A 27,364-nucleotide genomic window follows, 5' to 3' on the forward strand; every position below is an offset into this window, starting at 1 on the left:
GGCTACCCGGCGCAGCTGCCGCGGGCTCCCGCAGTTCCCGCAGCTCCCGCGGGACGCTCAGCCCTGGCCGGAGTCCCGACTTACTTTGGCGATCCAGATCTTGCTGCTGTCCCGGGTACGCCACCGGATCGTCTCCCGGATCCTTTTCCTCCGCAACCTGCTGGGATTATTTTTCTCCCCCCCCCCCCCCCCCCCCCGGCTTCCAGTTCCCAGCTCTGCGTTTCCCTTCCTTACAACCCCGGCCCTCAATAGCCGGCCATTCTCAGCATCCCATCTGCCGCCCTCCTGGCTTCTGCCCCTCCTTGATCTCAACTCCTTTGACCAACAGAACCCTGTCATAACCTACTCGCCAAACTCTCCTAAACTCCTCTTTCTTCTCTCTTTGCCAGCTCCTGACTCCCAAATTCCAGCGAACTTTTGACCTCCTGACATTTGACCCTGACACTTGACTCCAGAATTCTAAATTCCTGCACTGCTGAATCTGAGGTCTTTCCTGATTTCTGACCCGGTTTCTGAAGCTCACCTTGACTTTCTTACTCCTGGGCCAGTTCTTGCTACAGCTACCCCACCATGGATTTCTTGATGAGTGGCCTGGCAGGCTGTGGAGCCTGTTTGTTCACCAACCCCCTGGAGGTGGTGAAGACTAGGATGCAGTTGCAGGGAGAACTGCAGGCCCCCGGCACCTACCAGAGGCACTACCGAAACGTCTTCCATGCCTTCATCACCATCGGCAAGGTGGACGGCCTGGCTGCCCTGCAGAAGGGCCTGGGTCCTGCCCTCCTATATCAGTTCCTGATGAATGGCATCCGGCTGGGCACCTATGGGCTGGCTGAGGCTGGGGGCTACCTGCATACAGCTGAAGGCACCCTCAGTCCTGTCCGAAGTGCAGCAGCTGGGGCCATGGCTGGGGTCATGGGAGCCTACTTGGGGAGCCCTATCTACATGGTGAGAAGAGTCTTGCCTGGGGCCTTTAAGGCAGACACTTGGTGTAGGGTGGGGACCTGGGTCTCCCTTCATAACCTGATAGTGAGGTTGGAAGTGGATTTGTGTAGGGGAGGGGGAGGAATTTGAGTAACATACTCTCAGCGAGTGTAGGGATCAGGGGGAGTCCTGGACATCACAGAAATACAATCTCACGGTTGTCCCCTTTGAGTTATCTGGTATAGGTGAAGAGTCCATAGCCTGAGGCCCAGAGAGGGGAAGTGACCAGCTCAAGGTCACACAGCTACTTATTGTTAGGAATAGGTCCTGCTTTGTGCTCCTCCTGGAAAGACACTGAGAGGCAGGGACAGTGGCCTCTCCAAAGTAAGTTGCACACATGCCCCCATGGGGCTTTGAGATCAGAGAGCAAGTTTTGTTTATGACCTCTCACAACCTACCCGAGTCTGATGGGGAGTCTGGTTGTGCTGGTAGCTGGAGATCCTGTCCAGGAATAAGAGCTGGCATGAGAGGCTGGACACCCAGGCTGTGCCTAACACAAACAGTCTTAGGAAATGTTACCATTCTCCAACCTCTCCATCCCCACCCCTACCCACAAGGGAAGAATGCGGGGGGGGGGGGGGGGGGCCTGTCTTGCGGTGCTAGGAGATACACACACACCGCCCCGGGGAACTGGAGCCAAGGGACGGAATCTCATGACCTATTTGTTAAATGGGAACAACAATAATTATCAGATTAAAAGGATATTCATTGTTCAACACCCTTAGAGGAAGTGTGAGGGGTTCAGGTCTTTGGGTCTCTGAGGTGAAAGGACCATAGGTTGTGATACTCTCTCGTTCCCAGGTGAAGACACACCTACAAGCACAGGCAGCCTCAGAAATTGCTGTAGGGCACCAGCATAAGCATCAGGTAAGGTGTTTCCAACCCTGTTGGAGTCTCTGCCCATTCTCTCCTATTTGCCCCAGCTTTCTGCCCCTACCCAACAGCTCCACCCTAGCCAAGGCTCTGCCAAGCCAGTGAATTCAGCCTCACTCTGCCCCTGAAGCCCACCCAGGCCCTCTTTCCCATACATTCCCTAGTTCCTCTAGTCATCTGCACCTGTTTCTCCTACCCTGTTCTCTCCCAGTTTGCTAATGTCCTCACTTCCATACTCCCTAGTCTGGTATGGCAAGGGAGGGAACAACCAGGTCGTAGACAACTGAAGGGCCACATTCTGGCATCAAGTTCACACACAACTGGTTGTCCAGAGATCAGATGTCTATTAAGGACCCATCCTTAGCAGTGTTAGGAGATGGCAGCCTCTGATGTCAGGGTGACTAAATCACTCCATGGTCTTCCCCCTACCAGGGCATGTTTCAGGCGCTAACCAAGATTGGCCAGAAACATGGTCTGATGGGGTTGTGGCGTGGGGCCATGGGTGGCCTGCCCCGAGTTGTCATCGGTTCCTCCACTCAGCTGTGCACCTTCTCATCTACCAAGGACCTCATGACCCAGTGGGAGGTACTTCCTGGGGATATGGGTGGGGCCACCCTGGGAATGTGTGCAGGGGGAGTGCAAGCTGAACTGAGCCCTAGAAGGGACAGCACCAACATTTAATGTGAGGGAGTGGCAAGAGGGGTTGGGGCGGTCACCCTTTACACTCTTCCCACAGCTCTCATCACTTCCTTCCAGAAGGCATACCTGAGTCCTTCAGTGTTATCACACTGTATTATAACTGATAGAGTAGAAGCTCTGTGAGTTACCACCTCTCTACTGTATTTCCAAGCACAGGGCCTGTCCTTTCCTAGGAGTTGAATGATTGACTGGTTGACAAGCTCTTCCTCTCTCCTCTTAGATATTTCCTCCCCAGAGCTGGAAGGTGGCTCTGGTAGCCGCCATGGTGAGTGGCATTGTCGTGGTCCTGGCCATGACACCCTTTGATGTGGCCAGCACAAGGCTCTACAACCAGCCCACAGATACTCAGGGCAAGGTAAGGAAGCTCTGGGGTTCAGACAGGCAAGCAAAACCGGAGGTAGAGGGAGAGAGCAGATTGCAGGAGCAAGTGGGACAGCCTAAAAGGTAGCAAGCTTGCAGAGGTGAGGCTCCTGACGGGCTCTGACAAACGCCTTCGATATTCTTTCCCTCCTTCTCCAACCTGCTCTCAGGGCCTCATGTACCGGGGGATACTGGATGCTCTGCTGCAGACAGCTCGGACAGAGGGCATTTATGGAATGTACAAGGGTATAGGAGCCTCCTACTTCCGCCTCGGCCCTCATACCATCCTCTCCCTCTTCTTCTGGGACCAGCTTCGTAGCCTCTACTACACGTACACCAAATAACAGCCACTCTTCCACACTCCATCAAATCGGCACTCCTTGGACACTCCTGCCTTCGTTACTATGTCCTGGTGACTTCTGACCAGGTGACCTTTCATCCATCAGAGGGGGACAGCCAATCCCACTCCCTGTCTGTTTTCTCAGGGTTGAATCACTACAAGAGATAGTTTCCCTCCCTTCCATGGGTGTCACTTTAAACCTTCTCTACCCGTCCCCCTGTACATTTCACTCCTTTCCCTCAGGGCTGACCCAGTCACTCCAAGTGTATTTCCTCCCTTTCTCCACTGCCAGCCTTGGGTCCCTTCTGATTAAACGCACAACTTTAAACTCCCCTTCCAAGACCAAAGGGAACTAGGGGGACCCGGGTGTCCTGTTAGATTCAAAAGCACAGAGATTATATTGGTTATAAAGCAAGTTTATTTCTGCAGAGAGGTGTCTTATGTTTATGCACAGGGAAGAAATTTAGGGAATATATCCAACCCTTTGTTTCCCTTGCAGAATGGGGTCCCCAAGTCTTCAGCATCATGTAGCATTTCAGCATCTTTACTGGGGACCAAAGATGTTGGGATCATGAAGAGTCAGACTGGTCACCATCTGTTCAAAGTCACCCAGGCTCCAGGGTAGAAGTGACAGATTTTCAGGGCCAAAAGATGACCTATTGTCAGGGCTTGGGGGTAGGGGAACAGATGGGGAGAGAACATCATCCAGGCCTCGTGTTTGGAAGTTCCCACTTCCTGTTCCTTGGAGTACCTGGGTATCTGTGACCCCCAAACCTCTGGCCCACTCCCACTTCCTTGGAGGACCCCACCAGCCAGCCTCCCTGCTCTGCCCCTCCCAGCCAATTTTCCTGGGGACCCCACTCATGAGCCACGTGCCCTTTCTGTCCTCCTTACGGGGGCTGATTGAAGGTGAGCAGGAGATCAGTCTGGTACTGAGGCAGCCTCAGCAAGGCCTGGTGCAGTGTCACATCCTTTGCTACCTAAAAGGATCAGTGTCAGGATGCTCTAGGGCCGAACCTCCTTCACCCCTCCAGGACATCTCACACGACACTGGCCCTTACCTGCTGATTCTCTTTAGCTACCTGCTGCTTGCCTGAGAGGACCCAGGCTTCTTCACAGCAGCCCCTCAGGGCCAGGTTCTCCAAAATGAGGGGTTGCACAGCCTCCACTTGAACAATCCTAGCCTCCTGTACCCCACCAACGTCCTCAAAGTGGTACCTGGAGTGGGGAGGAGCAGGGTCATGGAGGGGCATCTCTCACCGCCACCCCACAGGCATCTTTAAGTCGAGGCTTCGCCCACTTTGGGTGGTGTATTGCTGCCCTTGAAGTTCTCATTGCCCAGATTAACTGTCCAGCCACAGGCCCCGCCCACTCCGGATCCGGCCCTCCCATTGGCCAGCCACGGGTCTGCCCTCCTCACCGCGCGGCCTCTTCTCCCTGCACGTGGGCCTGCAGCTCTAGTAGTTCCACGATCAGGCTCTGATCCGTCACGCGGTGGCAGAAAACTTCTTGATTGTCCGGGACTGGTCGGAGGTCGCTGGAGAGAGGCGAGGCAGGCCCTGGTTGACCCCGGCTCCTTTCCGCAACTCACCTGGTTGGCCTCCATCCGTGCGGGGGCTTTCTCACCTTACGTCAATGGCCCCGGGAGGGAGCGTGGCGGAGAAGGCGCCCCCGAACAGTGGATAATCTCGCGTGGGCTCCATGGGTCAAGGAGCACAGAGATTTAAAAGAAACCTGCAGGGGGCCACGTGGCATCACCGCCTGGCCTTTCGCAGCAGCCACCGCCACCGGCGGTTTTCCTCTGCTCCGGCCCTTTAAGATTTGGCCCCGCCCCGCGGTCTCGCTGGCCAGTGGGCGCCCGCGCCTTCAGCCGCTGCCGAGCGGTGCCGCTCCCGGAAGCCACGTTCTCCTGAGGGCGCGGGCGGGACCGCGGGGTCGCCTAGGAGCGGAAACGGTGGTTCTGGATTTGTGACGTCCTGTGGTTACTAACTCTGGCCCTCCAGTCCCCTCCTTTTAAAGGGGTCACACATTCTAAGAATGTCGTCTGAAACCCTCCTTAGGAGTTGTTGCTCGGCCAGGTGACCGACCTCTAGGTGTGGACGGTCTCTGCGTCGGGGAGAATTTTTCAGTCAGCCAGGCCTCTTGACAGCGAATGAGCTGCCGACCAGATCGCTAATCCCGGATCGGTTGCAGGGAAGTAAGGTAACAAAGGGGCCAGGTGTGGGGCCGGGTTAGGATTCGGGCTTCACTCCTTCCTGAAAGCGAGACCCAACCCGGGGATTCTATATCTAATCCTTCTCAAATCTTTGCCTTGGGAAAGCGGTGAGGGAGTGGGGAGGAGGGCCCACACCGCCCCGCACACACCTGGAGGGAAGCACAGATTAAACGCCTTGTTTTTCTTTTACAGATTTTTAGAACGTACTTAAAGTTTCTGCTTAGCTATATCCTCCCAGCTAATTTTCCCATTCATCTTTGATCCCCAACACCCGGCAGAGTGTTTAAGTCATAACAGCTCCATTATGTATTGAGTGATTGAATAAACCCAATAGTGTATGTTCTGGAACCCAAGGGACCACTGGTGCCCTCAGGGGTTCTAGATGTCAACTCTTCTCAGCCAAGAACTGAGCAAGAGGATTCTCATCCTAAAGCCATCCCACCCATGAGATTCCAATACTGACCATACCTCTGGATCCTAATAATTTTGTAACACTGGCGCCAGAGGGAACTTTTTTTTTTTTGTACCTTACCTTGCCAGGCACTGTGTGAAGGGCTGGAGATACAAAGGCAATTAGGACACAACCCCTGCCTCACCAGAGGTATACAAGGAATTGTGGAGTACACTTTGAGTCTTAAAGGTTGACTCAGAAATCAGGGCAGCCTTAGGGGAATTTTAGCCAGGGAAACATCAGGAGCAAAGACTTAGAGATAAAAGGGCATGTTTGGGGAAAACCCAAGTACAGGCCCCCCCCAACCCCAGACTTCCCTTGGTTCAACTTAACCATTTTTCTTTGGACTTTACAATGGTGCAAAAGCTGTATGCATTCAATAAGAATCATACTGCGAATTTTGAATTTTGATTCCTGGGCTAAGCAATATGTGGTATGATACTCTACTGGGGTATTCATTGTGTTAGATGATTTTTGCCCAACTGTAGGCTAATATAAGTGTTCTGAGCACATTTAAGGTAGGCTAGTCTAAGCTATGATGTTCAGTAGATTAGATGTATTAAATGCATTTTTGACTTATGATATTTTCCACTTAATGGGTTTATGAGACAGAACACCATGGTAAGTCGACAAACATCTGTTTATCACTTTGTCAAGGATATAGTGGGGAATGAGTGGCAGGGAGCTGTGATTGGTGAGGCTGGAGAGGTGGCAGTGTGAACGAGTATTTACAGAGCATACGAAGGAGCTTAGACTCTTCGCTTCTGATGGCTAGCATCAGACTTTTCTCAGCCTCATTTCTTCACCTCCAAAACATTGTTAGGATTACAGGAGGTATGGATGCAGCTGAATCTGTTTCTGGGCAAAGATAGTGGACTAGGTTTGATCCAGGAGAAATTCTAGAGAGGAAGGGAGTGTTATAGACCCCAGAGGGTGAGAGGAGCCTGGACAGGGGGAACCAAAGGAGCCAGGTCAGAGAGGTCTACCCCATGGTGCTTCTCTCAAATGGGGAGTGACAGACCTGTCTGTCTCTCCCTCCCTATTTCTGCTGGCCTGCCATCTGCCTCCTGCTCACCACCAGGGATAATACCAGCTCTGGCTGCTTTGTGAGCAATAGAGCAGACAGGGAGCTACCTGCAAGGACATAGATGTTAACAGGGCCGTGGCCCTGGGTACAAGGGGTGGTAGCCTATTCATGGGCCAGGAGGAAAGCACACTAGATTATGTAGACTAAGGAGAAAGCCCCCAAACATCCTCATTTTGGGTCTCCGGCATGCCAGGAGTCTGATCTGCTATGAGCTCTGTGCAGCTGGGGCTCCTCAGTTCTTGAGGTCTTGGGGCGTGGGTTAGGTATGCTCTTCCACGTAGTAAGAAGCAGACCTCCATGAAGTGACAGAGGTGCAGGGCCAGACCTCCTCTGGGAGAGTGGAGTTGAAGGGCACCCTAACTTGGCAAATTCCCACTCTTGACTCAACTTCTCTCTCCTTCACCTCTCTCTTTGTGTCTGTCCCTTCTAGACCTCCCAACTGCTGACGCCTACTGTGTGTTCAAATTCAAACTCCCCAAGAGACAGGATATAACTGGGCTGATTAGTTGGCATTCAATCTGAAAGTACCTCTTTGGCCAGCTCTCATGCTTGGCTGCTTCCCAGACCACTAACGGGCAGGACATTAGTGAGATCCCTGGTCCAGCTGGCTGGCTAGGATGATGACCGTCATGGGGCAAATCTTGTTGACTGAGATGGCCCACAGCCACTTTTCTTGATGGTGTGAGAGTATGTCTGCTCTCAGCTCACTGGTTGATGTGGGCCCACGACTAATCAATTCTATACCCCTGGGACTGCCCTTATCCAATGCCCTACATGCAGTTGTTTGCTTTGGGGACAGGTGTCCTGGGCCTTTGAGGGCACCAAGAGGTGGACCTCCTGGACTTGGACCAGAGAGATGACTCAACACCCAAAGTCAAGCATTGCTCTGGGAACAGTTAGAGTAACATTTTTATTAAGCAGGAGTTTTTGACCTTTTCTTCCATGCACCCCCTTGGCAGTTTGGTGAAGCTCCTGGACCACTACTCGGAAAAAATGTTTTTAAATTCATAAAATAAAAAATATAGAAAAACAAAGGAAATGAAAATATTTAAATAGTTATCAAAATTAAAACCCCAGATTTTTGATATAGTAAAAACGTGCTCTTTTGTCACTACATTAACAAGATCTGGCAGCCAGTCTAACTGTAATGTCAAACCAGTGATGCACATAAGTCATAGTTCAAGTGATCTGTAACAATTCCCACGTGAGGGAGAATATCTGATTGCTGTGTGACAATCTCTGGTACATACAAGAAGCAATCAATGAATGCATATATAAGTAGAACAACAAATCGATGTTTCTCTCTCTCCCCCTTTCTCTCCCTTTCTGTGTAAAAAATTAATAAATAAAAATTTTTTAAAAATAGGCCAGTTAAGAAATGTTGCCCGGCCAGGCGTGGCTCAGCAGTTGAGCATCGGCCTAGGATCCAGAAGATTGTGGTTCGATTCCCGGTCAGGGCACATACCTGGTTGTGGGCTCGATCCCCAGTCGGGGGCGTAGAGGAGACAACCAATCAATGACTCTCTCATCATTGATGTTTCAACTCACTCTCTCCCTCTCCCTTCCTCTCTCTGAAATCAATAAAGATATATTTTAAAAAAAAAAAGTTGTACAATAAAGAACTTGACTATCTCTGGTTCCTAGGAGGAAAATTTTAAATCCTTGGAATTTCCTTGGCAATAGAAGTTCTTTGTTACTCATGATGGGCCCCAATAGTTTATATTGAGATAACTAGATAGTTTATGCAAAGGAAAGAATCAGGATGGGGGTAGGCCACACCAGGACCAACCATGTGATTAGAGGGTTAGCACTTTGAGCCAGTTGATATCAACCCAATAAAACCCCAATAAAAATTCTGGACACTGAGGCTCAAGGAGTCTTCTCGGTTGGTAAACTCATTAATGTGCCAGAAGAGTGATATACCCTTATTCCCAGGGAAAAGGGCATGGAAGATGTGCTCCTGGGACCCTTCCAGACCTAGCCAATGTATATCCTCACAGTGAAATAGTAATAAGTACAGCACTTCCCTGAGTTGTGAGAGTTATTCTTGTAATTATTGCATCTGTGAGGATTGCGGGAACCCCTGAATATAAAGCCAGTTGGCCAGAAATGTGGATGGCCTGGGAACCCATGAGATTTATGGGTGGCATATGAAACTAGGGCAGTTTTATAGAAAACCAAGCCCTTAACTTGTAGGATCTGACGCTGACTCTTGATGGTCAGCACCAGAATTGCATAATATGTCCAGTTAGTGTTAGGCCAGTTGAGGGTGAAATAGAGTAAGAACCCATTATAATGTTGCCCTAGCCATTTTGGCTCAGTGGTTAGAGCATCAGCCTGCGCACAGAAGGGTCTTGGGTTCGATTCCTAGTCAAGGGCACATACCTGGGTTGCAGGTTTGATACCCAGCACAGAGGTGCTTACAGACAGCAACCAATCGATGTTTCTCTCTCTACCTCCATCTCTCTAAAAAGCAATGGATAAAATACCCTCTGGTGAGGGTTAATAAATTAATTAAAAGATGGAGGTGGCTTAGGTTGGGTGGAGGGGAGCAAGCGGGAGAAAACGGGAGACATCTATAATACTGTCAACAATATGGAGGCCTGGCCAAGAAGAATGGAGACACCAAAGACAAGTAGGAAGATGAAGGGTTTGGTAGACAAAGGGTTTGGTTGTGGGTAGGGCAAAGAGAAGAGATCATGTCCACCCAAGATCTCTTCTGCCTGCCTCCTGGATACCTCCAATTCAAGTCCCACCGATGCCTCAAACTCAACATGTCCTAAGCAAAGCACATCATCTTTCTCCCAAACGTGCCATCTCCCACATTCCTATTACAGTTAGTGAGATTATCACCCACCCAATGAACAAGCAGTCTGGGCATTGGCTCTCCTCTTCTACCCTCACATCCAGGTCCCAGTGATTCTACATCCTAATGCCGCTCAGATCCTTGCCTTTCCACATCCACCGCCATCACCTATCCTGGCCAGCATTATTCCTGCCTTCTTTTTGGATTCCCCACATCCTCTCCTCTTTTCTCCTCTGTAGCTGGAGTGATCTTTTAAAAATGCAAATCTACTCGTATTTATCCTTTATATAAACCCCTTCAAATGGTTTTCCATTGCTCTTAGGATAAAGTCCAGATTCCTCAACATGCTCTGTTCATGCCTCTCCCATTTCCCATCTATACTTAGTGTTCCAGACAGACCCACCTTTGTTCAATTCCTTCACTCACTGTGTTGCTTGCTTGTGAAGCTTTGCAAATATTGTTCTGCTTTCCTAGAGTACACTCCCTTCCCTTTCTTGTAATTAGCTGCTGCTCATCCCTCAGGTTGCAGCTAATCCCAGGCATTCTTCCTTGATCCTAAAAGTCTGGGCCTCATCCCCTGCTATGGGCTCCCACAGGACCCTGAGCTTCCCCTAAAAGATACTTCATTGAAATTGCTTGTCCCAAGCCTTTCTCCCTCCATGTGTGTGACCTGGGAGGAGGCCCTTGGCCATTTTCTTACCTGAATGACAGATAGGGTGGGGTTCTCTGTGGCATACCCTTTGTCCCATTCTGTAGCCACAGGCTGCTCCTCCAACCTGACCAGGCAGATGAAGCTGCACAAACCCACCCTTCCTCAGGGGAAAATGGCCCAGTCACAGGCACTCGTACTGGGTTACTCACAGAGGAAGGTCTTTCCTGAAGCCTGACCCAAAGCCCCAGGCCCCATTGCATCAATCCAAGTATCCAATTATAGACTGAAGATTTGATTTCACCCCAGGGTCTTGAATATAGTAGGTGCTGGGGGAATATAGCTTATGGGACCCTGGGATTCTGAAGGCTCCGCTGCTGTGAGAGACCCCCTCCTCCAACAGGCTTACAAGTAACTGATAACCACCTCCTTTCCTTCCACACAGCAGGAAGCAAGAATGAAGAGAAGTATGCGCCCTTCCTTTAAGAACACTTGGAAGGTGTAAATACCACTTTCTCTCCCATTGGCCAGAATGTAGTCAGCTGTAAGGGAAGCTGGGATATGTTTTATCTCGAGAAGCCATGACCCCTGCTTAAATACTGGAGGATTCTATTTCTAGAGGGGAGAATCAGATATTGGGGAGCATTTGGCAGTCTCTTCTACAGGGGGTGATGGCTAAGTTGGCAGAACACACAGAAGGGGGTGAAGGTGATATAGTAAAATGGCATAAACCTAAAATGGGCAAGATTTTCTTCTAAGGGGGTAGAAAATAGTCTGGAAGTGATACAGAGAAGATCCAAACTCCAACTCCCCAGCCTGAGGTAGGTGAGGTGCAATCTGAGAATTTATTCTGCCAAGAAATGTGAGTGGGAAGAGTGGGAATAATGCTGCAGGAGAGTGGGAAGCAGATATAGTACAAGTGAGCATGGGCCCCTGGCTCTGTGGCTTACAAGCTGTGTGACCTCTAGAAAATTTAACTTCAATTTTTTTTTTTTTTAAATGGGGCTATTGCTGAATTCTGTGAGAAATAATTTAACATATAAACTGCTTAGCACATGCCTGGCTCATGGTAGATGCCATATTCAACTACTGTTTTAAACTATATTAGACACAAATTCCCTGGGGCAATGGTTGGCACTGTAACTAATCACCCAATATTAATAGAATAGTTAAGGCTCAGTTCTAGGAATGAAAGTGCGGACCACTTCTGTCACAAAGGGAGCTGTTAAATTAGAAGCAAAATTAGGAATATTGAGTTCAGAGGCCAGAGACGCTACCAGAGATACTTCTGCAAACAACTGCTTGCTTACACTTACCACAATATTGCATTTTTAGGAGGAATCCAGAAAGCTTCTACTTTTTCAGATAAGAATGCTGACATCCTGATTTGCATGCTCTTATTTGGCTCCACCCTCTAAACCTCAATGAGGGATGGGGGGCAGAAAACATCCCTCCAAGCCCAGATGAGTGACATGAAGTACCACGTGGTGAAGAGAAGGTGGTCAATGGAACCTCATCCTCTGAAGATTTTTTACTCTAAACCACATGCTGCTTCCTGGGCTCATGAAGAAATATTACAGCAAAAAGACCGAAAACAGATCCAACAGCATAAGGCAAAAGAGAGCAGGTTAATAAAATTAGCTGAGATGGGTTTTTTATTTTGGGATTTTGGTCCTTGTCTGTCTAAGACACATTTGAAAATAATATGGGGTGCCTCTGAAGGTGATGAGGTAGGGAGCAGCAACACCCCAGGGACAAACTATGAGGCTCAGATGAGCCTCCTTGGCCTGCTCAGTAGCCTCCTTCCCGGGTCCAGTTTCGGGCATTGATGAAGAGCTGGAGCCAGGGGGAGGTGGTCAGAGTGTCAAACGGAGGGGGTTGCCATGCCCACTGCCAAGGCCTCACAGCCCGCTCAGGGTGAGGCATGAGAGCCAGGTGGCGGCCATCAAGAGAGCAGACGCCAGCCACTCCCCCTGGGGACCCGTTGGGATTCAGGGGGTACTGTTCTGTGGGGTTTCCGGCATCATCTGCCCAGTGCAGTGGAGCCAAGCCCTTGGCCTCGATCTGGGCTTGGAGTTCCGGAGAAGAAAACGCCATGTAACCTGGGAGGCAAAGGGAAGGGAAGCAAGAGCAAAACTCCTTCAAGCCCTCTACACACCCCTGCCCTCAGACACCCCTCCCTGCCTTCCTGCAGCCTAACCTTCACCATGGGCACTCCACACGGGCAGCACGGCACCCTCCATCCCCCGCAGCATCAGGGCCGGCCCGGGCCCCACGCGCACACTGGCCCAGCGAGACTCAAAACGCCCCGACAGGTTGTGGCGAAGCAGGAGGCCAGGCTGGGCTGCCCAGGAGTCACGGCCCATCTCCTCTTCCTCCTCATTGGGGTCGCCTCCCACCCAGCCCAGCAGGGCCAGCAGCTGACAGCCGTTACACACGCCCAGGCTGAAGGTGTCTGGCCGCTTCCGGAAGTGCCTCAGCTCAGCCCCGGCCTGTGGATGAAAGGTCACAGCAGCTGCCCACCCTAGGAAGGAACAGGAAAGTTGGGGTGAGACTTGGAATGAAGGGGGACCACTGCTTTTCCCTCCTAACATGCACTGTTACACTCCCCCAGGATGGCCCCTTCTGCAGAGCTCAGGGCAAGTGTAGGGGAAGAAATGGGTTTATCTGCTTAATTCAGATATTGCCAATTCCTGGGCCAGACACGGCCCATGAAAAGTTTTTTGCTGGACCAGCAGAGCCTTTTCAAAATTTATTTATTTGCTTAACATTTAAAAATAAGATTTCAGCCCAGCCAGCGTGGCTTGGGGGTTGAGCACTGACGGAGGACCCAGGAAATCATGGTTCGATTCCCAGTCAGGGCACATGCCGGGGATGCAGGCTCGATCCCCAGTCTGGGGTGTGCAGGAGGCACCCGATCAATGACAACTCTCTCATCACTGATGTTTCTTTCTCTCTCCCTCTTCCTTCCTTTCTCTGAAATCAATATAGATATATTTTTTAAATAAATAAATATACATATATTTTTTAAAAATAATAAAAATAAGATTTCATATAAAAATCTGGATTTCTGGCTCCTCTTAAAAAAACAGAAAGAGCCAGGCCGGGCGTGGCCCAGCGGTTGAGCATCGACCTATGATCCAGGCGATCAGGGTTTGATTCCTGGTCAGGGCACATGCCTGAGTTGTGGGCTGCAGCCAATCAATGACTCATCATTGATGTTTCTCTCTCTCTCTCTCTCCCTCTCCTTTCCTCTCTGTGAAATCAATAAAAATGTATTTTTAAAAATAAATAAATAAACAAACAGAAAGATAGCCCGGCCGGGCATGGCTCAGCGGCTGAGCATCAGCCAGGATCCAGGAGATCGGGGTTCGATTCCCGGTCAGGGCACATGCCCAGGTTGCAGGCTAGGCAGCCAATCAATGACTCTCTCATCATTGATGTTTCTATCCCTCTCTCTCCCTCGCCTTTCCTCTCTCTGAAATCAATAAAGATATTTTAAAAAAACAAAAAAAACCCAGAAAGATTGAGCCATGCTGAGCCAGATTCCCAACAGCACAATCTGCTGGAGATTAGCAGCAGCTGCCCCTTTAGACAAGACATGTGCCCTCCAGCCTAGCTGGCACAGCCCCACCTGGCTACTTGCCTCATTTAAGTTACCTGCAGGCCTTCTGCTGGCATCTGGTCCAGAATGAATGCCCTCTCCCCTGGCCTTGTGGAGGTGAGAGGCCAAGGCCCAGTCAAGGAAGAAGGGGCTAAGGCACCTCCCTAGGAATGTGTGCAGAGGAAATGGGCAGAGCCTACATGCTGACCTTTGGCAGAGCCCAGGACATCTGCATAACTGAAGCCGCCCACGAAGGCCACGCCACGAAACGTGTCCAGCTTGATTGCTCCCGAACAGAGATCTTGCATGGTCACATCCCACACCTGGCGGGATGGGGGAAAGAAGTGTCAAAGAACAAACAGTCTGAGGCCTAGCCCCAGCTCTGCCAGGCACACTGCTCACCTCAAAGCCAGCCAGGTGGAAGGCATCGGCCATCTCCCGGTCTCCGTTACTGCCCTCCTCTCGCAAGATGGCAACCCTGGGGGTGGGACCACCTGGAGGGAGAAATGTCTGTTCCAGAGGGCTACTTCCCCACCCCAACCCCCCACACACCTTTTCCAGAGCAGGACTGGGCATCCAGGCCCAACGTGCCCAGGAAGCCAAGGCTCTGCATACTCTTCCTCACCAGGTTCCTGCAGCATGGAAGCTTTGGGAAAGGTGGGGGGCAGGCAGTAGTGAGGCCCTGTCCGCTCCCTCAGCCCTTGTTCCTCCTCTGCCACACAGCTTGGCTCTGCCTGCAGTCGGTCCAGCTGGAAACTTGTCTCTTCCCAAAGGGCTCGCAGCTGCCCAACAGGCTCCTCCAGAACCACAGCCCCATTCACTGATACCCGGACCTAGAAAGGGGCAAATCCATCAGAGGCCAAGAGCAAAGATTCCCAACCTGGGCCCCTCTGAGGCTGGAGGTAAACCATGCCTCCCCACCACCACACCCTACTCCTCACCATGGCATGTGGCCCAATGTGACCCGTGTGGCCCAGCTCCAGGCAGTGGAGGCCAGCACCCTGGTAGCGCTTTAGCACTTGGGCTAGGTCTGTCTCCTGCACCTCCAGTACCAGGCCTGGCTCCTCAGCAAACAGCACAGGCAGCACTAGGAGAACGGGGGCATCAGGGGCACTGGAGTACTGACATGGACTCTGAGGTGGAGTTGGGGGTATGGCTGAGGATTGTGGGAGTGGAGGCAGGGACTGGTTGGGGTGAGGTCTATGAGACTGGGACCAAAGATGTGGCATCAGGGTATACGGGAGGTCTCAGAGGGACACAGTGTGGAACACTGGGTGCCACCTGGCTCAGTGGTCAAAGACAGAAAGGGACTCTGGGGAAATGGAGTTGGGGACACTATATTCTTCAATAGGACATGGAGTCTGCAGCATGGGGCAGGCAGCCCAGGCCTAAGTCTGGATCCTGGGCTCCTCACCATTGACTTCAGAAGCAGGCACGTCTACCTCTATCCCACAATTCCCAGCAAAGGCCATCTCTAGCAGGCAGGTGATGAGACCCCCATCACTGACATCATGGCCTGAGCAGAGGAGGCGGTCTGGAGGAAGAAGAAAAAAACTCAGCAACCTCAGAGGCCAAACCACGCCCTCTGGTTGTGGGCAGAGCGTGAGAATGTGGACATACACACAGAAGAGAACCAGAGAGAAGAGCATCTGCTCCCTCTTGCCCAACCTCACATGCTCAGCTAGGGAATGCCTGCCACTTCTGGCCATATACTCCACCTCCACCAGGGCCTCACCTACCTTTCAGCAGCCCCTGGGTGATGTTGAAGGCACGCACCAAGTTTTCAGGAAGGTCCAGGTTGGGAGGTTGCTCACCAAGCTGGGAGAAGCACTGGGCCAGGGCTGTGCCCCCCAGCCGGTGCTGCCCAGGGCTCAGGGGCACGTACAGCAGATGGCCTGGAGAGACGAGAGACAAGGGGCTCAGGGTGGTGCTCATGAGCACCTAAGTCCCAACAGGTGGTGGGACACTCAGACCACTAGTCCCAGAAAGTACCACGGTCCCTGTGTGGAGAAGGGGCAGGGGTGGGGGTAGGGTGTTGGATAACATTCACAATAGAGACCCCAAACAAAGAACCAGACTCTGAATACACAATGCAGCAAGGAAGGAAAGAGCCCATACCTTTCCCTCTAGGACACTTGAGGTCTGGGGTCACAGTGGCTGTAATGTCTGGACAGACAGCATAGGCTGAGATGACCAGCGATCCTATGGAGCAAGGAGTAAGAGAGTAAGGTGCCAGCCTGGCCCTACAGGTCCCATCCCTCTCCCAGTGGCCCCCAGACCTCACCAGGAGCCAACACAGTCTCAGAGCCAACCCGGGCAGCCATGCTGAGGGAGTCCTTGCCACCATCAACTGCTACACCCAGGGCCGCCATCACTGCCACCATAGCCTCACAGGCATCGGCCAGAGCCGCCCCCTCCCCTGGAAGCTTGGCCGCCCACATCCAGTTTGCACTGCACTTCACATCCTAGGAAGTGGCAGACTTGGCATTAGAGGGGAGGAGAGATGGGGGAGTCTGGGGTGGGGGCAAAGGCACTGGGAATCCACAAGCCTGAAGGGCAGAGGGGTAACTGAATGGTGGACGTGGATGTTTCCCAAAGGCCTAGGGCTTCACGGTGGAAGCTGTGGGGGACTCACCCGGAGGTCAGTGACTAGAGCAAACACCAGGTTGGTGAGGGCCTCGGCCACAGCCAGCCGGGCAGCAACCTTGGGGTCCAGCAGGCTCTTGACTGGCTGCTCTCCCAGGGCTGTGGCGGCCCCTATGAGCTCCTGGTGACTCAGTGCCACAACTGCCACGTCTGCTAGAGGAGTCTGCAGGGGCCCGACACACTGCTGCTGTGCCACCAGGCCACCCACAGAGCGGTCCACCTGTGGAACCAGGTGGGGTTAGCAAGAGCACAAGGGACAGGGACACAGGGGTGGGGTGGTGGGAGACTGGGCTTGCCCGGACTGTGCAGACAAGAGGCCTTCAGGGTGGCTGCCCTGCCCCTTCTCCCTCAGGCCTGGTAGACCCCCATAGCAGTCCCCAAGGGTGGGAAGAGGGGTGGGTGAGCTGAGGGAAGAGTGTAGAGGGCTGAGGGACAGGGCAGGAGTGCAGGGAGGACCTTGTTGGTGAGGTAGCGCTTGCTGGCCACAGCAGGCAGCCTCAGAACTCGCTCTAGGGCTTGGCGCACACTCAGCCCTGCGGGCAAGGCCAGAGGCTGCAGCAAGGGGAGATTCCTCTCGAGGAAGAACTCCTGCAACACAGGGGGCAATCAAGGTGTAAGCACCTAGGGGAGGGTGGGCACACAGGTGACAAAGCACAGGCAGCGTGCATGGGCCAACACAGGGAGAAACTCAGCCTCCTCCCCAACCCCATGTACCTTCTGAGGCATCCTGCCCAGCACCCAATCCAGTTCCAGGTCCACAGGGGTTGGGTTAGGCATCAAGGGGGCATCTCCCTGGCCAGTTCTTCCCACTGGACACTCCCGATCATCCACCAGCACTATCTATAGACCACAGGGACGTTGCCCAGAGAGAATGAGACTATGACTACCAGAAGAGAGTACTTCAGGAGGCAGGGCAGAAATGCTCTTCCCCCTCTGTATGGCTTCCTCTAGTGGGTTCCTAGCCTCTTCTGCCTCCCACATCCTGCTCCTCATAACACGTTTGCCACCAGCTATACCCAGGCAGCTCAAGCCCACCCAGTGTCTGCTAAAGGGGTCAACTCACTCTCCTGTCTCCAGTGATGGTGCCCACAAAGCAAGTTGGGCAGCGTTCCCTGGCGCTGACACGACTCAGGAAGTCCCGGTCTGAGGGTCTCAGCAGAAGAGCATTAGACTCCTGGTATTCAGCCCCCCAGATTTCCAGGGCGTTCAGGGTTGGGTCCCCAAGCTGCACATCCATGGAGGAGGAAAGAGAAGGGTAGTGGGTACTCCCAAGTCGCATGTTCTTGCTGGAAGTGGGGGGGAAGATGGGTGGGCCAGCTGGGGCTAGCAGGGGTGGAAAGACTTTGATGGCCAGACTTCAGGGGATCACCTGGAAGCGGCTGGTGTAAATAATGGCTCCAGCTGGGTCACTCAGCTCCTTTAGGACGTTGCCTAGTGAGAGGGTTGCAGGAAGAGGTGGTGATCTGGGTCTGGTCAGCACCAGGCACACAAAGGGCAGTCCCTGGCCTCCAAATGCTGTGTGTCCCTGTGTGAATCCCACCTACACCCTCACCACCAGCTACCCCATGGAAGCAGGTTTCATGCTGCAACCCTGAGCCTGTTCAGAATGTATAGGGGATGGAGAATGGGACTCAGAGCTACATGGTTGGTTGCAGATTCATCATGCCTCGCCCTAAACCAAACCTGACAAGAGACCAGGTAGGCCAGTCCCTTGTCCCAGCCCCTTCTCTCACCATTGCCACCAGCACCCTGGTCATGGAGGCTGCAGATGGGGTTTCCACTGGGGGCCTCCACACAAGCCCGGATCACACGGTTCATCTTCTGTTCCATCTCTGGGTCTCCCCGCTGCACAGCCCCAAAGTCCAGGTCACTGGCGTTATCTCCTTGCACCTGTGGGAACATATGGCATAGCTCAGCTCAGGGGGGCTAGGAGCTCTCACACCCCATCCACACATGGGGCCTGGAGATATCATGGAGTCTGCGTCTGCAGCTATTCCTACTTACCTGTACAGAGGAAGCAGCTCCGCCCCCAACTCCAATCCTGTAGACAGGACCCCCAACCTTTACAACATCCATGCCTGCGAGGAAGGAGGGAAGAATCAGAACACTGGGGGAGCGACCAAAAGTATGAGTATGAAGAAGTGTGAGGATAAAGGGATTAGGACAAAGCAATCAAAATTACAAACACACATATTCTTTGATTGGGTAAATACACTCAGAGGAATTTATGTCCAGATTTATTTGCACAGATACAGAATCACCTATGTCCAAAATTAAACAATGCAGTGTTATGTGTATTACCAAATTTAGGAAATAATTTAAATGGTAATAAAAGATAACCGATTAAACAAAATTATGGCATATACACACAATGAAACACTAAGCCACCAAAGAAAAGAATTACATATGAGTATAATGAAGTAATATGACTTCATCGGTATGAAATGATCTCTAAGATATATTGCTAAGTGAAAAAAGCAAGGTACAGAAGTATGCACACCCATTTGTAACAGCATCAAAAAGAGTAAGTTACTTAGCAATAAATTTAACAAAAGAAATGTAAAACTTATAAATTATAAAATAGATCTAAATAAATTAAAAGAGATCTCATGTTCATAAATTGAAAGACTTAATATTGTTTTGATAGCAATACTCCCCAAAAAGATCTGCAGAATCAACACGATCAGCCACGTTTTTCACAAAAATTGATCAGCTGATCCTAAAATTTCTACGGAAATATGAGGGACCTTGAACAGCCAAAACATTTCTGCTTTAAAATTCACTACAAAGCTACAGTAATGTTAGTGTGGTACTAACATAAGGGTAGACAGATATAGATCTATAGCCTATATATAGGTCAATGCACTAAAACTGTCGAATCTAAAAACAAACCCATACATTTATGGCCAAGTGATGTTTGACAGGAGTCCCAAGACAATTCAATGGAGTAAGAAAAGTCTTTTCAAAAGGTGGTATTAAGACAACTGGATAGCTACATATGAAAGAATGAAGTTGCATCCCTACTTCATATCATACATAAAAATTAATTAAAAATGTCAGAGACCTAAAGGTAAGAGCTAAAAGCTATAAAAATATTAACAAGAAAACATTGCAAGTAAATCTTCATGACTTTGGCTTAGGCAATAGTTTCTTGGTCATGACACTAAAACCACAAGTAACAAAAGAAAAATTTAATTGTACTTTACCAAAATTAAAAACATTTGTGCTTCAGAAGACACCATGAAGAAAGTAAAAAGACAACCACGAAATGGAAGAAAGTATTTGCAAACCATGTATCTATCTGATAAGGGCCTAGTATCCAGAATATATAATGAACTCTTACAACTCTATAAAAAAAGACAAATAACCCAATTTAAAAATGTGCAAAGGATCTGAAGAGACATTTCTCCAAAGAAGATATACAAATGGTCAACAAATATGAAATGATGCTCAACATCATTAGCCACTAGGGAAATGTAAATCAAAACCACAATGAGATACCACTTCATGCACACTATGATGACTATAATCAAAGAGAAAGCTAATAACAAATGTTGGTGAGGATTTGGATAAATTGGAACCCTCATACACTACTAAGGGGGATGTAAAATGCTGCACTGCTTTGGAAAACAGTCTGGCAGGTTTTTTTAAAGTTTAATATAATTACCATGTGACCCAGCAACTCTGCTCCTAGTTATATACCCAAGAAAAGAACATAAGTACAAAGAAAAACTTGTACACAAATGTTTGTCGCAGCATTATTCATAATAGCCCCAAAGTAGAAATAATTCACTGTCTATCAACTGATGAACAAATAAACAAAATGCGATCTATCTATACAATGGCCTGTGATTCAGCCATAAAAAGAAATGAGGCTCTGGCCAGTTTGGAACAATGGTTACAGCATCAGCCCGTGGACTGAAGGGTCCTGGGTTCGATTCCAGTCAAGGGCACATATCTCAGTTGTAGGCTCAATCCCTGGCCCTGGTTGGGGTGCTGGTTAGGGTGCAACCAATCGATGTGTTTCTCTCACATCGACGTTTCTCTCTCCCTCTCCCTTCCACTCTCTCTAAAAAGCAATGCAAAAAATATCCTCTGGTGAGGATTAAAAAAGAAAAGAAAAGAAATGAAGTTCTGATACTATAATATGGCTGAACCTTGAGGACATTATGCTAAGTGACAGCCAGACACAAAAGGCCAAGTATTGGATATTCCACTTATGTGAAACATCCAGAACAGGAAAATCGATAGACACAGAAAGTTGATTAGTGGTTGCCACAGGCCAAGAAAGTGGAGATGAGGTATGACTGCTAATAGGTACAGGGTTTCTTTCTGGGGTGATGAAAATGCTCTAGAATTAGTGGTGATCAATGTACAATTTTTTGAATATACTAAAAACCACTAACTAGTACACTTTAAGAGGGTAAACTTTACATTCCATGAATTACATCTCAATAAAGTAGTTAGTAAAAAAAAAGAGTGTTTGCACATATTCTATTTGCTTTTTTTAAGGGGCAAATATACTTATGGGTCTATTTACATATGCAGGACACCTCTGGTAGGGTACAAAAGTTACTAATTAATACTGGTTATCTCTAGGACGGGAAACTGGGTGGCTGGAGGTAAGGGGAAGGAGTTTTCACTACATATCCTATTTTGCCTTTGAAATTCTGAATCATGTGACTGGGTCACCTAGTCAATAAATGGGATCTGCTTTTATCTTAATTCTACCATAGCACCTAGCACAGACCTTGCACATGATGGGTGTTCAATAAATGTTTGCCCAACTAAACTGAGCTAGCAGATAAAATGCCTATGGCATATAGCAGGTACTGAATAAACACTGGCTGCCTTGACCTAGTAAGGTGGGCCCTGCCATGCAGAAATAAATCAGGGAGGAGACAGAGGCAACACAGATTGAGATGGCCCTGTTGGCATAAGGCCCTGACCTGCCTTGAAAACCTGTATTGGGGAGAACAGACATGGGCTGGGAGATTAAAAACGAATCACTGAAGTGGCCTCTAATTCCCCTCTGCATTTGCCACATGCTGGAGAGAAAGTTAGCTGGATCTGGAAAATGTTGGTGGGCTCTTACCTGACACTGGGGGCTCTTTGCTCACGTGCTCAGCTTCCATGGACCCAATGCCCCCACTAAACATGATGGGCTTGATCCACTCACGCCGCTGGCCGTCTGGGAGCTGGAGGCCCAAGGAGCGGGCAAAGCCTGGAGCACGGACATCACAGGGAGAGGGGATAGGGTTGTCACCTAGTCTCCTCAGTACTCACTTAATCACACACTCCACTCCACCTTCAGGACTAGGTGTCTATTATCCCCCATGGCCCCCAGCCTCACCAGCTAGAACTGGTTCCCCAAACTTGTTGCCATAGTCAGAAGCCCCATTACTGGCCTCAATGGCAACCTCCAGAGGTCGGGCAAAGTTCCCAGGGTACTGGAAGCTTGGATCCTCCCAGGGAAGACTGTAACCTGGGAGGGAAAGAGAACATTGGATGGCCTGTAAAAGTGGAAAAAGGAGGAGCCAGTCCTTTGAGAAGAGCCTAAGCTACTAAGGACTACCTGCACAGATAGGATGGTGCATTTCAGGAAGGCCTATTCTAGGAAGGTGCATAAAGCATTGGTTTTGCTCCTCACCTCCCACACCAGGATTCCCTGACTCTTGGAACCAAAGTTAAGGCTTTCTAAATAGCTGGAGTTGGAGGCAGGTGGTGGTCATAAGTCTGACCTAGTATCACACTTTCTTGCTGAGTGGATACTAGTTTATAAATTGTGGTTCTGCAAAGCCAGAATGGTGACCTGAGTCTCCCTTGGCATATAGTCCTCATGACCATGGTCAGTGAAAAGCCAACTACTCTAGGGCCCCCTATCCCAAGAAAAGATGACCCAGGACGACCTTTAACTTAAGAGATAAAAGTGTTGCCCAGCCCGTGTGCTCCGTTGGTTGAGCATTATACTGTGAACCAGGAGGTCATGGTTCCATTCCTAGTCAGGGCACATGCCTGGGTTTCGGGCTCAATCCCCAGTGAGGGGTGTGCAGGATGCAGCCCATTGATGTTTCTCTCTCTCTCCCTTTCTGAAATCAATAAAAACATACTTATTTATTTTTTTAAAAAGAGAGAGAGAAAAGTGTTTGGTGCCTGCCAGGACAAGGAATCTGAAAGGAGAGATGTCTAGAAAGGAAAGAGATGGGACCTGGGATGTGCAGATTTCCAAAGCAATAGCCAGCAGTGCCAGCCACCACGTGAGCCCCACGGCCTGTGCACTGGATATCTCGGATCCGGCCCCCTGTGCCCGTGGTTGCGCCGCTGAAAGGGGCTACTCCTGTGAAGAGAGGAGGCAGAGGTATGGGTACTAAAGAGACAAACCCCAGCTCTGACCACCCCACTGAAAATAAAAACACCCAGCTTACCCTATTGTTTTGCCCAGGCCCAGCCCAGGGGCCTGGGAGCTGCACCCTACTCTAAATTCTCTGATCTGTCCTTTCTAGGACCCAGCTTACCTGTGGGGAAATTGTGGGTCTCTGCTGTGAAGACAACGTGTCTTAGCCCCTGCTGTTGCCGGAAGCAGCTTGGCTGTGTAGGGTCCTCGGGCCGCAGGAATCGGACTTCCTTCCCCTGGATGGCACTGTGGACACATTGGCTCTGGACCTTGCTTCCTTCTTGGGATCTGTGCTTACCCCACCAGGGCCTGGGGCCTCCCCTCCCCTAGGCCTAAAGTTACCCCAGTCTAGGGCACAGCCCACCTGCTGTTATCACAGAACTTGAGGACATTGTTGGGGTTCGAGAATGCCTGGGTGCTCATGATGGACTCAAAAAGCGATTGTGCCAGCTCCTGCCCATCCACATGGAGTTGGCCCTTGAAGAACCAGTGTCGGCTGTGCTCGCTGTAGTGGATGACACAGGGAGGGGAAGGCAGGGTTAAAACCTGGGGTCATTTCTCAGGCCTTGCCTTATTTCTCACCAGCATTAACAGCAGAGTTACAGCCAACTCATACTTGGAAAATAAGTAAAAATATATCCCCATAATGTTCAAACACACTGTACAGATCCAAAGTGAAGAGAAAACTGAGATTTGAATGTAGACTACTGGGTGGATGGGGAGCCAGGCCTCAGACTCAGGGAGGCCCCCAAGGCAAGAGAAAGCCATGAAAGCAAGTCCCTGTGGTCTTCCCTTCCAACCTCCACGGGCTCAGACATCAGAACATCCCCATTCCTTCCCACCTATTGGACTGAGCCAAGTCAAAGGCCTCCACAGTGCTAGGGTTCCGCTGCAGCTCCTGGAAGCGCTTGGTGTAGAAATCCAGGTCCCAAGAGTCTAGGGCCAGACCTAGCAGACAAACCCAAGAAAAGCTGAATGTTGGTCTCAGGCAGTGATTTCCCAGGTCTAAGCACCCCTCCTAGCCTCGCCAGGGTCTTCCTCCCAGGGATTCCTGCTTACCTAGCTCCCGGTTGGCTTTCTCCAGGGCAGGCCGGCCCTCAGCCAAGATGTTGATCGGGCCATCAAGGGGTGTTGGGATGCACCCAAGGGAGAAACTCTGGATGGAATGGGGGAAGTGCTGCTCCGTCATCCGGTCATACAGGGTTGCCAGAGCAATGGCCTCCATCTCATCTGAAGGGGGGTGGGCAAACTAGGGTTGGAGACACACACAAAGAGCAAGGGGTAGAGAGCTAAAGAACAGTCAAAATGATCCACATTCTATCTCTAAGCCATGCAGGGCCAGCCCAGTGCTAGCCCATTTGGCACATCTGTTCAGATTAGAAAAAAGATACCCCTTGCAGGCATGAGGTAAGGATGCACAGATTAGTGAGGGGAGCACAGGCTAGACTTCTGTTCCATTCACTCCTCAACCAGGTGCCCTCAAGCAGTGAATAACTTGCAACCAGGGCAAGCCTAGAGCCAGGAGCTCCTCCCCACTTCTGCCATTATCTCCCTGGAGTTCAGAAATCAATCTCTTATCTCTGACCCACCCTGATGGCCTACTGCCTTACCGAGAGTAGGTAGCGCCGGGTAGTTTCCACACGGTCCACAGCTCCCAGCCCAGCAGCCCGGCACACTGACATGATGTTGGTGGACATCGGAGTGGAGAAGTTCAGCCTGAGGAGAGGGCCAGAAGGGTAGGAACTGAGAGCCCCAGCTGAGAAGATAGATCCTACCCACTGCTGTCCCGACAATCTCCCATCTCTACTACCCCCACCAATGGCCTCCAGGTTCAAATCTGGGCACTAAGAAATCTGCTTTTCATAGGTCACTCAAATCAAACAAAGGTCACAAACAAATCAAATAACATTAACTATAGCCTATCTGCTGAACTGATTTATCTCTATTGGAATACCAAGGCTTAGAACTGTCCTAGCATCAAAATGCTTTTATTTCAGTTTCTCAGAATGCAAACTGTTTTATTTCCAAAACATGCCTGGGAGCTAGCTCAGTCTTCAAAGACATCTTCCCATATGGGGAAGGCATACGCATGGCTTTCTAGACAGGGAGTAGGATGGAGCAAAGGAAACACAAATCTCCTGAGGATCATGAGAGGAGGAAACAAAGGAATGGAAGTGGAAGGGGTAGGCAGTATGTTTAAAAGAGATCATGTGCCTGAAACATGGAAGGATTTGCTCCAGGGGAGACACTTGCCTGGGCCCAACCTCCAGTAACAGGTCACTGGAGCCAGGAAGGAGCCAGGACTCCTGAGAGACATCATCCAGCAACAAGGGGCAGCCAAACAGCCATATAAACTTTTTCATTTCCTCAGCACTTGGGAGGGATTCAGCTGCAGGGAGACAGGGCAAGGATACCTTGGGACACTGCCCCGGCCTCTGGGGTACCTCCTTCAAGAATCCAATACCTGGCCCAACCTGTCCAGTTCACATTGTAGCACAGCTCAGTCTTGATACTCTGCAGCTCTGGCAGTTTCCCTTGCAGCTTCCTTCGAGTGTGACCAGAGGCTGCACTTTCATGGCCAGAGGGACGGACATAGAAGTGAAGGACTGAGGGCATCTCTTCAGGTGTCCCTTGCTGGAGAGATGAGTTAGGTTCCTAAAAAAATAACATTAACTATAGCCTATCTGCGGAACTGATTTCCAGTTTTAAGGATAACTGAAGCTTTAGAGGGATCAAGGATGGATGGGGAAAATAATAGGGCATTCAGAGAAACAAGGTAACCTGAAAATGTAACCTTGGGGTTTTTAACTAATCCTGCAAAATATGGGCTATAGTGGCGTGGGACCTGGGTGTAGATACATCCTTGACATGTGGTCCTTGTGCACCTGCCCTTTGCAGAGTCCCAGGCAAGTTCTTAGGAACTCTCCTTCTCATCCACAGTGTACCACCACACTGGCTTCCCTTCTATTTCTCTAACTCACCAAGTTCAGTTCTGGCAGGCATTTTTCTCACCCTGGTATTGCCATGACCAGCTCCTTGCTATTTAGTTTTCAGGAGAAATTCACCTTCTTGGAAAGGATTTCATTGACCAACCACTATCAGATGGCCCTATTTTAATTTCCTATATAGTACTTATGGCTAACATTTTTAGCTCTACCTTCCCCATTAGAACAAAATCACCATGTGGGCACGGACTGTAGCTGTTTTATCTCTACTGGATTACCACGGCTTAGAACAATACTTGGGGCTTAAAAAGGAAAAACTTCTAAAATTTGGAGCCCTAGCCGGTGTTGCCAAATGGTTAGTGTCGGGCTGACCAAAGCGACACCGGTTCCATTCCCGGTGGAGGGCAGGTACCTGGTTTGCAGGTTCCATCCCTCCCTGGGGGCCTCCACGGGAGGCAACTAATTGATATTTCTCTCTCTCTCTCACTCTCCCCCTCCCTCCCTTCCACTCTCTCAAAATCAATGTGAGGATAAATAAAAAGTAATGATAAAACTTGTTGACTCACTGAACTATTGATTTCCATCACTCACCAGACCCTCCCCCTCTTTCAGACCTTATTTCGGTAAACGGTGCTTCTGCCTGATCAGCACTGATTACTCCCTTCCACCCCATGCTGCTCACCCTTTCTAAATTTAGGCCCCTCCCAATTGTCCTCCACACCATAATTCCTTCACAGGAATTTTGTTTATTAAAACACTTGATTTTCGTCCTAGCGTAACAGAAGCTCCAACAGCGCTGGGACAGAGCTGTCTACATCAGGGATGTATCTCCAACTTCTAGCATGATGTCTGACACAAAGTAGGGGGTCGACAGGTGTTTTGTTGTTGTTGGGGGAGAGGGGATGAGTTTACGTGGAGACCCTTTTGCCGGGCGTCCAATAGACGCCTGTATTAAATCAAGTTGGCGGGCCCCACACAGATGGAGCTCGGCTTCGTGGGGATAATGAAGCCGCCAGGACCTGGCCTGGGGTGGTTGGCGATGGGGTGCAGCAAGCAAGGTGGTCCCTACGGCGCGCGCCAGCCATACGCACGTGAAAGCGGTTCTCCCGGCCACGGAGCTCCTCGAATGGTGGCGCGCTGGATACGTCATCAGCGTGCGCCGCGGGCGGAGGCGGAACCTAAGGGAACCCCGCCCCTTCCTCTCGCCAGGGGAGGGGCCGCCGCTGCCGGTTGTTCCTAGAGAGAGGCCTCCTGCAGGTGATTTATCCAACAAATCTGTTTTGAGTTGAAGTTTGTGAAAATGTTGTCAGTTCC

General features: G+C 50.3%; 3 protein-coding genes and 1 long non-coding RNA gene across 5 annotated transcripts; 2 read left to right on the forward strand and 2 right to left on the reverse strand.

Annotated features, from left to right (window-relative positions):
• Window positions 1–3,670, forward strand: SLC25A35 (solute carrier family 25 member 35). Its single transcript, XM_016222504.2, has 6 exons — window positions 1–115; window positions 390–945; window positions 1,783–1,848; window positions 2,287–2,439; window positions 2,774–2,908; window positions 3,084–3,670. Exons 2-6 carry the CDS (start codon window positions 571–573, stop codon window positions 3,255–3,257), a joined length of 903 nt encoding a protein of 300 aa, XP_016077990.2. The 5' UTR covers window positions 1–115; window positions 390–570; the 3' UTR covers window positions 3,258–3,670.
• Window positions 3,655–5,050, reverse strand: RANGRF (RAN guanine nucleotide release factor). Its single transcript, XM_016222505.2, has 5 exons — window positions 4,880–5,050; window positions 4,674–4,790; window positions 4,315–4,471; window positions 4,148–4,233; window positions 3,655–3,921 (listed from the first exon to the last, which is right to left on the reverse strand). The coding sequence occupies exons 1-5, from the start codon at window positions 4,954–4,956 to the stop codon at window positions 3,798–3,800; spliced, it is 561 nt and encodes a 186-aa protein (XP_016077991.1). The 5' UTR covers window positions 4,957–5,050; the 3' UTR covers window positions 3,655–3,797.
• LOC107544583 (uncharacterized) lies at window positions 5,027–12,119 on the forward strand. The gene is made up of 2 exons (XR_001603921.2): window positions 5,027–5,455; window positions 11,797–12,119. It is a non-coding gene; the product is annotated as an uncharacterized LOC107544583 (long non-coding RNA).
• PFAS (phosphoribosylformylglycinamidine synthase) lies at window positions 10,824–27,172 on the reverse strand. 2 transcript variants are annotated; one of them, XM_016222501.2, is made up of 28 exons: window positions 27,142–27,172; window positions 25,580–25,760; window positions 25,359–25,494; window positions 24,716–24,821; window positions 24,165–24,354; window positions 23,948–24,053; window positions 23,470–23,610; window positions 23,227–23,351; window positions 22,920–23,048; window positions 22,065–22,196; window positions 21,807–21,935; window positions 18,716–18,789; window positions 18,445–18,601; window positions 18,081–18,142; window positions 17,775–17,936; window positions 17,426–17,551; window positions 17,168–17,299; window positions 16,701–16,931; window positions 16,350–16,530; window positions 16,184–16,267; window positions 15,805–15,960; window positions 15,480–15,599; window positions 15,007–15,152; window positions 14,691–14,898; window positions 14,468–14,559; window positions 14,274–14,388; window positions 12,662–12,985; window positions 10,824–12,563 (listed from the first exon to the last, which is right to left on the reverse strand). In XM_016222501.2, exons 2-28 carry the CDS (start codon window positions 25,719–25,721, stop codon window positions 12,253–12,255), a joined length of 4,017 nt encoding a protein of 1,338 aa, XP_016077987.2. In that variant the 5' UTR covers window positions 25,722–25,760; window positions 27,142–27,172; the 3' UTR covers window positions 10,824–12,252. The 2 variants fall into 2 exon arrangements, with proteins under 2 accessions (XP_016077987.2, XP_016077988.2); XM_016222502.2 differs by lacking the exon at window positions 27,142–27,172 and having other exon boundaries at window positions 25,570–25,657.
• Window positions 27,173–27,364: the final 192 nt, after the last annotated feature.

The sequence above is a fragment of the Miniopterus natalensis genome, chromosome 17, assembly GCF_054644295.1.
Source record: "Miniopterus natalensis isolate mMinNat1 chromosome 17, mMinNat1.hap1, whole genome shotgun sequence".
Taxonomy (NCBI): domain Eukaryota; kingdom Metazoa; phylum Chordata; class Mammalia; order Chiroptera; family Miniopteridae; genus Miniopterus; species Miniopterus natalensis.

What these genes read in the sequence shown, in the direction of transcription:
- SLC25A35 (XM_016222504.2), top strand. Translation starts at nt 571, where the DNA reads ATGGATTTCTTGATGAGTGGCCTGGCAGGCTGTGGAGCCTGTTTGTTC. An exon ending in GGCACCAGCATAAGCATCAG is followed by an intron (nt 1,849 to 2,286) that starts GTAAGGTGTTTC and finishes TCCCCCTACCAG; the next exon opens with GGCATGTTTCAGGCGCTAAC. An exon ending in ACCTCATGACCCAGTGGGAG is followed by an intron (nt 2,440 to 2,773) that starts GTACTTCCTGGG and finishes CTCTCCTCTTAG; the next exon opens with ATATTTCCTCCCCAGAGCTG.
- RANGRF (XM_016222505.2), bottom strand. Translation starts at nt 4,956, where the DNA reads ATGGAGCCCACGCGAGATTATCCACTGTTCGGGGGCGCCTTCTCCGCC. An exon ending in TAGCTAAAGAGAATCAGCAG is followed by an intron (nt 4,234 to 4,314) that starts GTAAGGGCCAGT and finishes TGATCCTTTTAG; the next exon opens with GTAGCAAAGGATGTGACACT. An exon ending in CTCACCTTCAATCAGCCCCC is followed by an intron (nt 3,922 to 4,147) that starts GTAAGGAGGACA and finishes CCTACCCCCAAG; the next exon opens with CCCTGACAATAGGTCATCTT.
- PFAS (XM_016222501.2), bottom strand. Translation starts at nt 25,721, where the DNA reads ATGCCCTCAGTCCTTCACTTCTATGTCCGTCCCTCTGGCCATGAAAGT. An exon ending in AAGTTCTGTGATAACAGCAG is followed by an intron (nt 23,352 to 23,469) that starts GTGGGCTGTGCC and finishes ATGTGTCCACAG; the next exon opens with TGCCATCCAGGGGAAGGAAG. An exon ending in CCATCACTGGAGACAGGAGA is followed by an intron (nt 17,552 to 17,774) that starts GTGAGTTGACCC and finishes TGTGGTCTATAG; the next exon opens with ATAGTGCTGGTGGATGATCG.